The sequence below is a fragment of the Rhea americana genome, unplaced genomic scaffold (genome assembly GCF_003343005.1).
Source record: "Rhea americana isolate MKP2758 unplaced genomic scaffold, rheAme1 scaffold_226, whole genome shotgun sequence".
In the NCBI taxonomy this organism is placed as follows: Eukaryota; Metazoa; Chordata; class Aves; order Rheiformes; family Rheidae; genus Rhea; species Rhea americana.
The window spans coordinates 125,299-141,283 of NW_028186342.1; the positions used below are offsets into that span (position 1 = coordinate 125,299).

Genomic DNA, 15,985 nt, shown 5'->3' on the forward strand with positions numbered 1-15,985 from the left:
CAAAACAATACATAGTAAAATTTGCAGATAGAAGAATCTGGTGGAATTATGATTATCAACATATAGTAGTATGAACTATGTGGTATCCTTAACAGCATGTGATTTAAATTAGCAAAAGAATGTTATGCACATAGGAACTTCTTCCAGTCACAATTAGAGAGAAAACAATCCTCAGACTTATGTCTCCAAAAAAGTCTTACGAGTCAGATGAACTAGTACTCAGCACAAAACAGTGTATAAAAAGATGTCACCAGAAGGGGAATCAAGTAGGTGCTGAGAGCCCAAATTACCTCTGCTTTTGATTTTCAGTAGAGCTGTGTCCAGTTCTGCTATCCAAATACCCAGGAAAGCATTGAAAATTGATAACGGTTCAAAGATGAGCTACAAGAATGATGTAAGGCCCGGGAGCCTACTCATATGCTGAGAAGCTAAATACACTGAGTCTATTTATCATACTGAATAGAAAGCTAAAGGTTTCTTAAGCTACACTTGGAAAATACCTGATACTACATGACTTTCATATTAGAAGGACAGTGTGATTGGTTGATGGAAGTAGTTAAATATTTCTCACCAGAAATAAGATGCACACTTACAAAACCAAGCGCAACAGAAACATCTTACTAGGAACACATGGGAGTCTCTAGTCTTTTAAGTTTTTACATTAAGCATGGATTTCTCTTTATTTCAACTCAGATTGTGAGCCTAGTATATAAATTAATTGATGAAATTTTATGACCTGTGTTGGGCACAGGTTCAGATAAGCCTGCATGATGGCCTTCTGGCCTTTCAATGAAAGGCCATGAAAAGTGAGTAACAGCAGCTCAGCAAGCCGCATGCCAGCAATTTTGAAAGTGTCAGAAATACTGCCCCCATCCCCCCCCCCCAAACATATTCACCACAACTCCTAGAAGGACAGGAACCACAGCAGCCAGCATTACTCTGAACCAATCACCCCTAGCAATGTGTTATTTCTCTGTGTGCCTCTGGGAACGGCAGGCTTTTGCCATCAAGCCGCAGAGATAGCATCTTGCTTTGATGCTGATCCAGACACAATCAAAGTCAGGCAGCCACATCTAGCTAGTAAGCACCATCTCCTCCACCAGCCTTATGTATTTACCTTGCAGGGAAGGTCTGTAGATTGTTGTTTGCCAGATGAAGGATCCGTAGGTTTAGGTGTCCCACCAAGACAGGGATGCATTGATCTGTGAGATTATTATTGGTCAAGTAAAGCAGCTGCAGCATGCTCAGACTCTCCTCCCCTGTACATGCAGGGGGCAAGGACTCCAGGCTGTTTGCAGATGCATTCAGGTACCTGAGGCTAACCATAGCAAGTGCAAAAACCATCAGACTTCACATCATCTAAACCACTCCAAATAACAGTAGGACGAAGAGCTATAAAAATGCCTAGTGTGACAGAGCAACAGCATTACCCTGGAGGTCAGACAATACAGTGCAACAATGCTACTCACATTAAAATTTGTAAGTCTACAAATGGCTTATTTGCTACACAGCACTGCGAATGCACGCACCATTTTACAATAAACAGTCAGTACTGAAGAGCTCACGACCTGAACCTGTGAGGGGGTCAGTAATAAGGAAGGGATGACTCATGTCTGAATAGATAAACATTTATGAGGGATTGTTTGTTCAGTAAGGGTCTCCCTTGCTTTTCTCTGAGGACCTGATGTACCTTCCACTGTAACATCTGAGAATCTGTATGACTTCTCTTTTGCACCTGAATTTGTACACTGGTTTAGAGACAAAGCTCTCTAGGCAGTAATACGGTATTAGAAGCAGCTGCAACTGAAGCCAATTCCCTATTTGGCTGGTGAGTTAGGCAAGCCTCTGTTTTCCCATCATTAATCAGTAACATGGACTGATTCTTAAATCAGCTTGATGACTTCTCATGGCACCTGAATTACCTCCTCATAAAGCACATGTCCCATCATCTCTTACACAACCAGCAACAAAGCCTACAGCACCCCACAAGGATGGTCACGTAGATGCCACTATCAGCCTTTGCAGTTCCAAAGGTAAGGCAGATAGAAGACAACATGCCACTGTCACTCACTTCAGAGCCTTGAGAAAGAGTGTCTCAGGGAGTTTAGTCACCAGGTTGTGCTGAAGGTCCAGCACCTCCAGTGGAATGTGTTCCAGCAGAAGTGGAAGGGTCTGCAGATAATTGTGCCCCACCATCAATTTCCGAAGGCTCAGGCTGCTGAGGATCCTAGAAAGACACAGGGTTTACTACACCAATTTGATTCACTCCTCCTCATATCCCCAGAATGGGAGAAGGGGATATTTAACCAGCTCTAATTTGACTGTAGTGCTAAAGAAAACTAAAATACGGTGATCCATAAAATGCAACAAAGTTGAAAAGCACATGCGGTAAGAGTGCTTCCCCTATGCCAACTTAGATTCAGAGTCTGAACAGCCTGCCCAGCCCTCCTGTTTTTATTTCTGAGGCTATTGTCACATTCTCGAGAATTGCAGTCTTCACTGAAATAAAAAGGCTCCATTCCCATTAACTGCAAAGAGAATTTCAGGAGTTTTGAGAAAGGATGCCTGAACACATCTGGACATAGCCTAAAACTGCCCTGTGCATTTGGGTGAGGTGATAACTTCGAACTGTATCCTGACAGCCTTGCACAGAAGAGCTTTGGACCCAAAAATGCTGGAGCAACTTTAGGGCCAATTACTTCTATTTTCTTCTGTATGCTGTGGCTTCTTAACATTACTAATTATGCTGAGCAAAGGGTCATGCAAATGCAGATGCACCAATTTCTATAGTCAAGTTGAATAATCCAGAGCTAGCTTGGGTATCTCCTCTCAACACTGTCTTGCATCACTTTGATATAATTCTGTTTTCCAATAACTAAGGGTAAAAGGCAACTTCATGGTGATCTAAAAGCCTGTATGCAAGGCTCTTTATGCTATAGTCTGCTAGATTAACCTGATCAATGTCTGAAAGTCAAAAGTAGCGGAGTCCGAAGTGAGGGTAAGATATGCACCTACGGTGTTGACGACAAACACGTACTGGAAGAGCTCCCCAGTGGATATGGTAAATTCCAGTGCTTAGGATGGCCTGAGTTTCTTTTCACAACATACACTTGTGTGTCTAGATTCTGCAGATTCTTTCTGCATACCATATTAAAATGTTTTTTTTTTTTTGATTTTTTTTCCATCCTAGTGACAGGATGAGAGGCAACAGGCAAAATTCAAACACAAGAAGTTCCATAAGGAAACATTTTTTTACTGTGAGGATGACAGAGCACTGGAACACGTTGCCTAGAGAGGTTGTGAAATCTCCATCCTTGGGCAACAAGCTTTAGGTGACCCTGACTGAGCAGGGAGGGTGGCATAGATGATCTCCAGAGGTCCCTTCCAACCTCAACTGTTCTGTGATTCTTTGATCCATCTGCATGGCTAAAACTCTTTTCTAAGTTCTCACCTCATTCCTGCCACATCCTTTTATTGCCTTTGAGGTATACAGACTTGCCTTTAAGAGCCATTAAAGTTTTGCTGCAAAGATCACTTGCTGTGTCTGCTGCCTTAACTGTTCCAACTGCTTTCTGCATTTCTTCACTACAATCTACCCTTCAATTCAATACAATTTCAGTACAGCTTACTCCACAAATTGCCTCTCATTCCTTGCAACCACACTGCACACCAAACACACTTCTTAGGCTAAGAACAGTTGTGCTTTGCTTCTCCCTTTGATACCTTTGGTACCTTGGAGAAATTGTTATCAATATCTGCAAAATTCTGTTAAGTTCTTGGTTTCCCTTTACTACATTTCTGCAAAAATTGGGAGGGGAGCAGGGATAAAGGAGGTGGCTGACACTGTTGTGAAAGCAGCCTTTGAGATCACCTATATCATGTCTCTGTGATCACCTATGAAAGGTAACAGATGAAACCTCTTGGGGGCAATGCAAGGCATATTAGTTGGTATTCACAGACACTATCATAACACAAATAAAGATAATTCATAGCAGTGTGTTCCAGTTCAGCTGCATATAACTGTAGCAGAAGCCAGAAGCACAGGATGAAATTATCTGATGCCTCTTATTCAAGAGGCTGACTCAGAAGTCAGTTCTTTCCAACTTTTGAAAGCAGAGTATCTTGGACACTCTGTAACAGAGAAAGTTGATTATGCCTCTGCACAACAAGGAGTAAAACAACTGGATCAGCACTGCTTCTCTCTCCCCACTCAGCTCCTTATGGAAGGAAGCTCAGCTCTGTACAAAAAGTTTTGCTGACCTTGACGGGAGCTCCACAAGGAGGTTGTAGCTCACATCCAAAATCTCCAGTTTCTTTGCTTCACAGGCCCAGTCTGGGATACACTGCAGCTGATTGCTGAGAAGAGAAATGAGAAAAAGCTAGATACCACCACCCTATATGAAACATGCGCTCTTTGAACACTGCATGGCACTAATTACAGCCAAACCAAAATCAACAGGCTGGAAACAAACAGAAAAATCTGAGCCAGACGCATGGAATTTACCTCACAGTTAGCCATGTAATGCAAACCAAGCTGGTGCATGATCAGTAGAAAGTACCTATGCAAGACTACTGATTGGGCTTTTGTTTGTCTAGGGCACTGGCATCAACAGAACAGGCTACACAATGCTACTCTTCTAGTGGGCATCATCCCAGAACTGAAGCGAAAAGTGATCAAGTCCTCCTGCTCTCCCATTTCCATGTCTGATAATGCTACTCCAAGGGGAGACATGGGCAATACAGCTAAGTAGTGATCACTAGCAGCTACTCCAAACGCTTGCTCCAGAGGTTCCTACTATTCAGCCCAGTCAGCTACCACCAGTTCAGATGTCCCTACCTGGCTTTACCCCCCCCTCCCCTGCTTACAGACTGTATCTGAAGGACAACCAGTCACCTAGACAGGTCAAACTTCTTCAAAGGGGCTTCTGGTCTGGGACATTTTCATCATTCTTCAGTGCTGGCATTTCTAGTTCTATTGTGAAGATGAAGTGTCTTCTCTTTATTGCTTTCAACTTTTTCAAAAGCTTAAAAGCTCAAAAAATTGCTGCAATAATCAAAGGTATTCAGATATTTGCTTTACATTCTGTAGTGTAAAGTCACTTACTGGGAGAGTTCCAGACATGTCAGTTGACCAGGAACTGGATAAACACTGACAGCTGTCAGACCTGATGAAGTTAAGCAAATAATTGTGACTGAAGAGCTCTAGAGGGAAAACAGCACAAAGTACCACACGTAGCATGCAGCACAGAACTAGACTAGCTAGCCAGTAAACCAGTGTCCCTGAACACTCTGCATCCCTGCTCAACCCTCCCAGAACAGTGTATACATTCCATGTTTGCCATATGGTGCTACAACTTCTCACCATCCCATGCTCCACCTGCCACATGGGGCACTTGAACAAGAAAGAACTGCACTTCCATGTGTGGACTCCCTCCCAGAGAGATCCCACTGGAAGACAAGTTCTTTGGAAAGTAATTCAGTATCGCAATCTCTCCCTGTTACATGGCCTGTGCACTTATATCCATAATGTGATTCCTAGCAGCTGATCCCAGAAGACCCATCATGAACAGTCCCACTGGCATAACGACTTTTGTGTGGGAGAAGGCAAAGGGCTGTTTCCTTTGTTCCCAGGGCTTCAGAAGGAACAGGCAGGGAAAGGAGGCAAACAGACGTACAGTTGCTGTTGGCATAGAGGGCTCGAAGGGAGAAGCCACTCAGCGTCAACTCTTTCAGCTTATTCCGTTCACAGTGCAGTTGCTCCAGGCTGCTCAAGGAGCTCAGATCCAGATCTGTCAATTGATTGTCTCGTAAATCCATGTAGGTCACAGATTTATTCCCCTCTAGGCAGTCAACTGCTGCTCTCTTCAGGTTGTTCAGCCTAAATACTCAGAGATAAGAGTTACAAGTCAGAAAATAGAACACTGATCACAGGGCATCAATAAGAACAGAGAAGAGAGAAGAGGAAGAAATCCTCAAGACTAACCCCAAAGATGAGACAGTGAGATGTACAAAAAGTAATGAGGAGCTTTCAGGAAGTGAATATAAAGAAAAATAATTCCTTCATCTGCACTGCTCTGTGAAACATTTACTTATTCTACAGCATTTAAGAGGTCCTGAAGACCACAGTCTAGAAACTAGAAGCCAAGTCAAGAGACAGCTACGTAGCATTGACAGAGGAAGATAATGCAGAGACTCAGTACTAGACTGTCTTGCCACAATGGCAATGTTCTTTGTCTCTTTCTGAGAGTTCTACAGATGGCAGCCTGAAGAATGAAGAATTACTGCATCTCTAGGGAAAAAAAAAGGCAAAATAAGGCTAGCAGAAACCAAAGAGCTATGAAACTCATTCAAAGAAGAAACCAGAGGACTTGAGCCACCTTCAGTGGCTCAGGCATTGTTCAGTTAACCTTGTGTCTCTAAGTGAATTCTGTACACCTTCAGAAACAAAATGCCCTGAAAGCTTTAAAAAAAAAATCAGTAAGAAGAATTGCACATGGTTTACTACAAAACACACTAAAATTTACAGCTCCTCTGGTGTAAGGGGAAAGGGATAACCTGGTCTATACATATGTAGATTTCTCCCCTTACCTCAGATCTACACTTTTGATGTGGCTCATACGATTCAGAGCTGCAAGATCTAAGGTCTCCAGCAAGTTCCCTGCCAGGGCTAGTTTGTCCAATAGAATGAGTTTTTCACAAATTGCTGGCAGCTCACAGAAGTTATTGAAGGAAAGTGCAAGGCAACTAAGCTGTTGCAGACTTCCCAGCTCTTCTGGTAAGGATGTGAGAAAATTCCCATCAAGTAAGAAAGTCTGGAGACTGCAACAGGGAAAAAAAAAATCTTTGAAGAGGAAAGAGGAGCAAACATCACATTTAGCATTTTAGTGAATTACTTGTACAGCTAGCTGTTCTCAGTGTGGTTATTATTAATGGTACTTAATTGCTATTTCATTCTTATACATAAAGTTATTGAAATACTTACCACTCTCACTCAGCTAACACCAAATATATTTGGAACTGCATGTATGCAATATCAAAGAGTTCCAAATTTATTTTGGAGATAAACTTAAGGTTGTGCCAAATAACATAAGTTAACATAAGCAAAATACAAATCACTACCTATGATGTAAATATACAATACCTACTTAATCACTCGGATTTTTACAAACTAAAAAGAACTCATGTAGCATGCTGGACAATCTTTAAAAGACCTATGCCAAACACCAAACAAGCAAACAACAGCAGTAACAGTACAGATCTACCTTACAGTTTTAATGATATCACATCACCTAATAACAGCAGAAAGATAATAAAAAATAACCACACCTTCATCATTCAAACTCTGGAGTCTAATATCACTATTATGGCACTTGTCTTAAGTGAAATCACAATTGTTACAATAATAAAGCACTCTTAAGAGCTTTTTCCATTCTGAGTCTTCCATTCGGCGACTCAGAAAACAGTAATATTTTCCAGGATAGCTTCTGCTGCAGGATGAATTGTTTTAAAGCTCGCTTGGCTTTTTGAGAATTAAAAAGTAAGCAAGCCAATTCCCTTATTATCACCGTGTTCCAACAAGAAGTTTCTGAACATCTTTTGGCACAGAAGTAAAGTTAGGAGCCATGAATACTGGTTGGAGAGAGGAAAGACCATATTTACAAGGAGCAGCACATGCACACTAACATTTTGTATGTACTACTGCAGGTTGCTCAGGAAATAGAGACAGGAAGGTGGTAGCGTGAGCAGAAGCAAACTAGTAATTGCCTTCCTGCATGGTCTTTATTTGGAAGGACGTAATTCCGACATTCACCTCCAAAAGGCAGAGAAATTGTCTACTTTAAAAAGCAATTGTGGAGAAGTAGGGGATGGGGTAGCCAAGTTGCTGTGCTGCTTGTCAGATGTCTCCAGAGCTGACAGGAATAGCAGGGTATCACAGGTTTGATGAACAATGCTAAGAGCTGCAGCTGTGTGCAAACTCAAAAAACAACTGAACAAAAAAAAAGTACTGACTGAACCACCCAGAGCAGACAAAAAAATAGGTACAAACTAAAACAAACCCAACACTAACTCAAAAGGTGACAAATACCTCAAACATACACTAATCTCTGTCTTTTTTTGGAAATTCTGAACTGATGTGGTAGTTGATTCACCCTTTGTGCTAGTTCTAGAGACATTATATTAAAAGTAACTGTAAAAATCAGGAAAATATTCTGGGCATTTTTTTGGTAGCTGTTATTACAACAGAATGCTACTCTCCCCCAAAATACTTATTTATTAACCTATAAAGATACCCTATTAATAAGGGAGAATAAATAATCTTATTAGAAGAAGATGCAAGAGGGGAATAGTAAGAAGACAGGAAAGAAGGAAATGAAAGATGGCAGCAGATGCAAAGAGAACAAGAGGCATTCAAATTACTTTGTTGTTGAGAAACTCCTCCTTTATATAAACCTGCTTCCAAAGAATGGCATATAGTATTAGGCAACAGATGCATAACAAGAAATCGTGCAAATCACTAATTCAGAGTAAAAAAAAAAAAAAGGAAAACCCCATACAGAACAGAAAAAGCTTCAAACTTACAAAACCTTAAGTGAGAGTATATTCACACACTTTGAAGCCTTCAAGTTATTGTGGTTTAACAATGTGGCACCTGTGAGTCAAGTAATGGTAACTGACTGTTAAGCATCCTCCTAGGCCACTCCAAATAGAAGACGTTAATGAATTTTGCCTATTAGAAAAGTGATTTACACTGGCATATTTTATGTAGTTAGAATAGGCAGGAAGTCACAAATGATAAAATATAACTTGCTAAAGGACAGTGACTTTTGAAACAGCAACTGTACCAATATATTGTGAGCCCTTAATGTTCAAGAAAAACAAAGCTTATTGTCCATCTTGGTTCTCAACCTTCTGCTAGGGTCAAATCCATGAGTCAGTCTTCATGGAGAGAGCAGGCTGCCCAAGTACTCATACCTTCATAGGTAGCATCTTCACTTTGGCTATGCTCAACCAAAACACCAGGGACGTTTATGACCACAGATAAAAGGAATATACTTACTTCAATAGTTTGCCAATCTGGCTTGGCAAGTGGTGAAGTCCATTACAGGAAATATTGAGCTCTGTCAGAGTAGAGATCTCACACAGTGATACAGGAAACTCTCCCAGTCTATTATGAGACAGGTTCAGGCTCTTCAACTGAGAAAACCTAATGACAAGAATACTAGTTAAAACACAAACATCTGTGGCCTCAGAAGCAAAAACATACAAAAACAGTCATAAAGGCTTTTTAGGCCTTTGTGCTCTGACTGATACAGTCAGCTAGCTCAATATAGTAGTTTCTGCACAAATTTTGTTTTAATTCACTGATATTTCATGTCTCATTCGTAATGCTGAGAGTGGTCAAATACCACGTTTTTCTTCAGACAGATCTACCCTGATTCTACTCTGATTCCTGAGAAACTTCTGCCTAGTGACTGTTGCTATGATGATGATCAAGGAGATTAAAAATCTTCAGTTTGCTAAACTTAACTTCAAAGGATTATTTGGAGTAACAGTCTGCACTTGTGAAATTGCAAAGATAAGAGTTGAAAACGTGAATCAAAACCTGCACTATTTCGAAAACAAAATAAAAGATGGGAATACCCTTTCCAGTTAGGCGCAGCACAAGTGCCCGTAAGGGCCAAGCAGACCTGTAAAAGGGAAAGCCAAGAGGGAGCTGACTCCATGCCGGAAACCACAGAGTCCTGTACCCAGAGGTCCTTGAAAGGGATTCCACACTGAAAGTGCCACTTGCTTGGCAGACTGAACCATAGGTACAGTCTCTCAGGTACTGAGGTAGCCCTTACAGACACTATAGTAACACATCTGCACTGAACAGAGTGCTGCCTATTCCAGTTCCTCTATCACTGCCTCAGGTCTAAAGGGGGAGAACAAATGGAGCAGGGGCTGGGGTAATACGCAAGAGCATCTTTAAGGCACTCTTACCTCTTGTTACAGGAAACATTTATTTTTCCCAAGTAGTCATGTGACCAAAGAATGCTCCCTATCCCAACGTGGAACTATCAGAAATGAATTCAGTGGAGAAATTAATACCATATTTTTATAAAACAATTGTGAATCTACTGTGCATATACTGAACAAGTACTTCTTGGAAACACACAGTCCACCAATACATTCTTTTGCTAGGCAATAGTGATTAGTTCTTACCTTGAGGCACATGTTTTAATATAGGTAGATAAAAAATCAAGGTATATTAACTTGAGGGAGAATATTACTGCTTCCTCAAGATTTCTTGAAGTATCTATAATACTGAAAGGTTTTGAATTTTCTTCTCTATAAGGAAACTTCCTCTGAGATTCAGAACAATAAATGAAATGATCTTTGTGGGAACTATGTATTCTGTTTCTCCATTTTACTTTGAATCTCTTTTTTCTTAGAACAGGGAGTGTATCTGAAATTCAGACATGAGGTTGGTTGTTTTGTAAAAGTGCCCTGTCTTATGAATAAGGGCACAGGCATTTTATGTGCGGAACAACTGCAGACTCTTCCATGATGCAAATGAAAGACTAAAAAGGAAGAGGCTGCATTGGTAACAGCCCTTCTAAAAAGAAAAAGTAATACATTGCGAAGATATCACAATGATATGAAAACGAGAATCTCGTATGCAGAACTTCACAACAGCTTTGGATTAAAAAGAAAAGGAAATAACTAGGGTAAACATACAGATTTGAATGTTCTCATGAACTGATTCGACTTTAGCAGATCAAGGACAGGTTAAAGTTCTCAGTTTTTGGAATCAGAAAATACTTCAAATGAAACTGCTTTCTCTGGAATTTTGCAACAGCATTTTTTTATGGTATCCACTCTTAGCAGCAGGCAGCTCTTCTCTTTTGTTAGAAGATTGTGCTGATATCCCCCAACAGGGATAGCATTAAATACAACAGCATAACCAATTTCTAGAATTCATTCTTCTGCAATGATATCAAAGCAAATGTTGAAGGAGCCTGAGTTTCCAAAAGCTATAGGGTAACTGGTACATGACACAACTTGGTCTGAGACTCCTACAGCAGACTCATATTCAATGAGGAGTACAAGGCTTAACAGCTTTTTCAGTTCCCATTTGGTTCTCTTCTCCTTTGCACCAGTATTCTCCAGTAGTAAGGGATGTAGAAATGGAATGAAAAATCAAATTGTCATTCCAGTTGTATATATGAACAATAGGTAATAAGGATCCTGAAATGGCTGCAGGTTCCTTTTCCTGCAGTGTCATCAGAACTAATACTTCCATTTAGTAAATCACAGAACGGTTGAGGTTGGAAGGGACCTCTGGATATCACTTAGTCCAAGCTCCCTGCTCAAGCATGGTTAAGTTTTGTGTTCATTACAGCTCCTCAGTTTTGCTCTCACAAGGTATATTGGGATTACAGCAAAGAAAGAGAAGCACAGCAAATGAACCATAGGATGGCCACCATCTGCTCCAGCAGCCCAGACTGGTGCTGGCCTTGAGACAGAAGGGAGTATCTGTCTCAAGGCCAGCATAATCTGGAGTATTCCAGATTAATGCAACATCCTGCTCTGGCCCAAAGTATCTCAGTACAACTCTGTATCAACTAGTTAGACAGTATATATACATGTATACACACACATGTTAAAGGATATCAGACCTGACAAGGTGTTCCAGAAAAAGGAGGTACTAAGCCAGAAGTTCTTTGCTTAACATTTTCTTTCCCCGAATTAATTCTTTTTGTTGCATTATTAAAACTAGAATTAATTACTCTCCCAGAGCTCCAGAGTTTGCCTCAAAGGAAAAGATCTGGCCACTGAAGAAAGCTCTACTGTTCAGAACTAACAGTCACTATGCTGGAAAACACCTACTGAAAGGTGTGCAGGTTTCCTCATTTGAGGCTGTGACCTGACAAACATCCTCAACGCCTCAGGAAGAAAATCTGTTCAAAAGGCAATGAACAGTCTTATATGGGCTACCTAATGCTACCTATTTATTCAAGATTGTTTCGAGTGAGGGCTCCTTTTATAATTCTTGTTTGCTTGAGGATTTTAGCTTCATCAGATACAGTCACTGCTGAGAAAAGAGTCATGTTTCTGACAAGTCCTATCTATTGTTAGCTACATGCAAGGTCAAAAAAACACTCAGGTCCCTTTGCTGATCCTATGAACCAAGGATATTGCATTTTAGAAAATAAAGTTTTGACATAGCTTTCCACATCATGCAATGCATTTGAAGAGAGAAGTAGAAAGCAAAAGCTTGAAATATTTTAAGCAGCTTTTCCAGTAACGGAATCTATTAGAATTCAGCAGTTAGAAAATACTTTAAATAAGATCAAAAGTAAAACAATAGAAGACAGAATTTTGCTCTCAATGAAACTGTAAAGAAATCCCACAGCTGAGCAATTTTTTTTCCATATACTCTCATAGATACCCAAGCACATAATTACACTGTAAGAAAACAACAAAAAATGAAACACCTCTGGTAAAAGCCATCCAGAGATGCAAAAGAAATCAGACTTCAGGTTTGCAAGGTTTCTCAAAATACATTTCTCTTAAGGCATAATGTTTTCCAAAAACACAGCCATTTGACAATATTACTGCAGGTTGCTTAATGGATTTTAGAACTTCATAGAATGATTTCTTGCATTTTTTTGCATGTGTTGCATATAGATATCCACACCCTTATCTTCCTCTGCATTGCTATGATTTTAAGAAAATATTTCTGTAATACTGCTTCATTTACCTAAGATGATTGCATCATGCTTCCATGTCATCATACAACTGCCAAAGCAGATTGTTACAAGTTCCCAAAATAAAGCCAGAGTCTCAAGGTCCTTTGCAAATTCCAAATGCATGTTAACATTAAGAACCTACTAAAATGGGCTTTTTCAGATCTGTGCTTTTTCCTACAAACTTTCACCCACAAAAGCAGCATTATGTTTTCCCTGCACCTTTTCTGTTACAACCCAAAATGCTATCTGTTTAGCAAGTAGCAGTATACCACTTCTGCATCCTGTTTATATAAATAGCACATCACTCTGCAAAATTCAGCTCAAACTTAAACAGAATCTGTGAAAGGGAATTCACAAATACTATCAATTGTTGGAAGCTTACACCTACCTGCAGCGTTTTTAGTCTCCTAGTCCCCTCATTTGATAGGGCTTTCAGAGACCAATCTTTTACCAAGATGTGCACATCCCACCAGAATCAGCAATTCACTCCCTCTTCTCTATCCCTAGTAAGAGGAGTCCAGAACCCCCAAAGTAGTAGAAAAATAATTCTCTGCAGACCTGCAAAGAGAGTCAAGACTCCCTGCTCCACTTGGTCTCATAAAATTGTGTCGTAGGTTGAGGTAGGTGATGTCCTGACTGTAGAAGAGGTGCTCAGGTACTTCCTCAAGGCTGTAGCATGAAAGATCAACCATGCTAAGTCGCAGAGATGCAACCTGAAAAGATGGAGGAGTTGCAGCTGCACCAACAATTTTTCTCTGATTCAGTCTAGTGATAATCTAACAGAAGGCCAAAGAATGCAGATGGTAAACAAACAGCAAGAAAATGAAAGAATTCCCTTGTACTCACTAAACACAGGTACAGTCCATGCAAGAAATGGAGTTCAAGGAGTCTAAGTTTATGCCATTTGCTACTATCTCTGCAAGTCATATGACATGAGGGTGTATTTGGATATCAACAAGAACACACATAAAGCCTCGTGTGTGCCATGGAGCCTGCCTAGAGGTTAGACCATATGAGGACCACCTCAAGGGAGAACAATCATCTCTTTGCTGAGGAAAATGTTGTGGAAGCATAACCTCTGTGAACTTTCCACACACAAAGATGCAAGTAGCAGCAGGAAGGAGCTGCCTTTCCAGTTCAGTCCTTCGGGGATTACAGAACCTATGCTTGGCCTATATGTTCCTTATGACCTTCTTCTGTTTGCTTGCCCAGGAAATATTATTAGGAATTTCACTTCTGTTATGATGGACAGGTTTTATAAATTACGTTTTTGCAGCATTTCATAAAGTCTCTGCAAATATCAGATCTTCCTTCATTAAGTATGCTTTGTCTCCAGTTCTTAGATGCTTTAGTCCAGATGTTATGACTTGCATTATCCTGTAGATAATTTCTATATTTTTTATATATATATATATACACACACACACACACACATATATATATATATAAAATGAAATATGAAAAATGTGGCTCACCATTGAGCCATACCCATCTAACTGTGCTTTAATGTGGAACAAGATAAAACTCCAAACAAGCTACTCTTCCCCACTGACCTACGATCTCTGTGCTAACTTTTAGCTATCAGCATGGCCCCATGCCAGTCTGGGCCACAATTCATGCAGATGCAGGTACAGCAACAGGCACAATTTACAGGGTTCTAGGGCTATAAAGTCAGCCAGTCTCTGGGGTTTGTTCTAGCTTCTCTGAATGGGTGCAAGGGCGTAAATAAATGCAGAATTTCTATTGCTGCACAGGTGAGTACTAAGAGAATGCTGAAAGAAAGCCTCTGCAGTACTGAGCACACACATACACAAAAATAAATAAAAGGAAGAAAGCTGGAAAGTGTCCTGGGTACTTTCTTCAGCATCACTGCTTAATCTCTGCCTTCAGACCAAACTTGTTTCAGAATTCCCTCCAGCCCTTTTGCCCATCACCCTAGCTACTGCAGCCTCCAGAGCCTCACCGTGGATGCTTGTCGGTGCCACCGCTGACATTCTGCTAGTGTTTCAAAGGAAACATGGTATGTTTGTGCTTGGGCTCCAGCAGATGTAAAAGCAAGTGTATACTGGCGACGTTTCATCTCTTCCACCTGCAATGGGAAAAATGAGAACAAAATCAGCTTGTCTAAACTCCAGCAATTGACAACACTGCTGAAAACACAGTTGTCATCGGAGAGAAACACAGAATTAATTCCCTTTTAGCATATTTCTGCTGAAGTGAACCCAATAGGTAATTATTTCTGGGATACCCACTAGCAATATTGGCTGCTAATGTGAAAGCAGATCCAGTGTCTCTAAGGGTTTTTATTGGTCTTAAGACCACCTAAGCAAAGTAAGCAGAAAGGAGCTGTGGAACTCTCTCTGCACCTGTTAATGGAATAATTTGCTGCAAAAGCCTAGATTAACTTTTTGTGGATAATACCTATAGTTCTAATCCCTTCTTCCTTCCCAAGCCACAGGAAGCTAATGAAGGAAGAGTCTTACCTTTCCTCCAATGAGAGGCAAGATGTGCATCTTCCCTGTGTGGCTATCTTTCACAGAGGACACAATGAGGCAGGTACCACAGAGAATTACCAAGCGTTCTGCCCATTTGTGCAGCTGGGTCTTTCCTTTGCGCACATTATAGACTCCAGAGAGCAGGATGCGATCTAACTGTTCCACTTGGCATGGCTTTTCTGAAGAAAAAAGGGACATTAGCCTTTATCTTCCATTTGTTCTTCATTCTCAGTTGTGAGAACACAAATAGCAACACAGCTGTAGCAAGCAATATCAGTTATTGTAAAGGATAAATAAAGATGACATATTAGTGTACTCAAGAAAAAAAAACTCATGTGGAAAGACAATTTACAGTTTTGTAATGATGAACAACCATTATAACAGTATTGAAAGGCATACAATGGTGACTGTGTACCGTGTTTTTAATCTACAGGCAATTACAGGCTTTGGCAAACTGATGCACATGCCAAATTCAGATCAAATTGAGAAAGTAATTGCAAAGTCTTACTGAGTGAGACAGGTACAGTTACAGAAGCCATCAAGTAAGTGGCTTCTACTGGCCTTTAAAAGGAGGCCTGGAAAAAACAGTTACAGAACAATGAAAGTTATTTCCCTGGAGACAATTTAAATAAAAGGAGTAGAGCACTGATTGTTGTAGGCTGTTTTATAGGCATTATCAGCTGTGGAGCATGCAAGTGAAGGGGTACAAATCATAAAAAACATCAAAAACATTAAAAAAACAAAGTTTCTTGC

The 15,985-nt window shown here is 40.4% G+C and overlaps 1 protein-coding gene across 1 annotated transcript in view; it reads right to left on the reverse strand.

The window, feature by feature from the left end:
* The window catches only part of PHLPP2 (PH domain and leucine rich repeat protein phosphatase 2), a 42,785-nt gene that overhangs the window by 10,347 nt on the left and 16,453 nt on the right, over positions 1-15,985 (reverse strand). Inside the window, exons 4-13 of the mRNA XM_085305708.1 lie at positions 15,221-15,411; positions 14,701-14,826; positions 13,296-13,450; positions 9,059-9,205; positions 6,589-6,819; positions 5,676-5,878; positions 5,105-5,165; positions 4,261-4,356; positions 2,072-2,227; positions 1,118-1,318 (exon numbers count right to left, since the gene is read on the reverse strand). Of these exons, the coding sequence (XP_085161834.1) occupies positions 1,118-1,318; positions 2,072-2,227; positions 4,261-4,356; positions 5,105-5,165; positions 5,676-5,878; positions 6,589-6,819; positions 9,059-9,205; positions 13,296-13,450; positions 14,701-14,826; positions 15,221-15,411 (1,567 nt within the window). The remainder of the gene's footprint in view (positions 1-1,117; positions 1,319-2,071; positions 2,228-4,260; positions 4,357-5,104; positions 5,166-5,675; positions 5,879-6,588; positions 6,820-9,058; positions 9,206-13,295; positions 13,451-14,700; positions 14,827-15,220; positions 15,412-15,985) is intronic.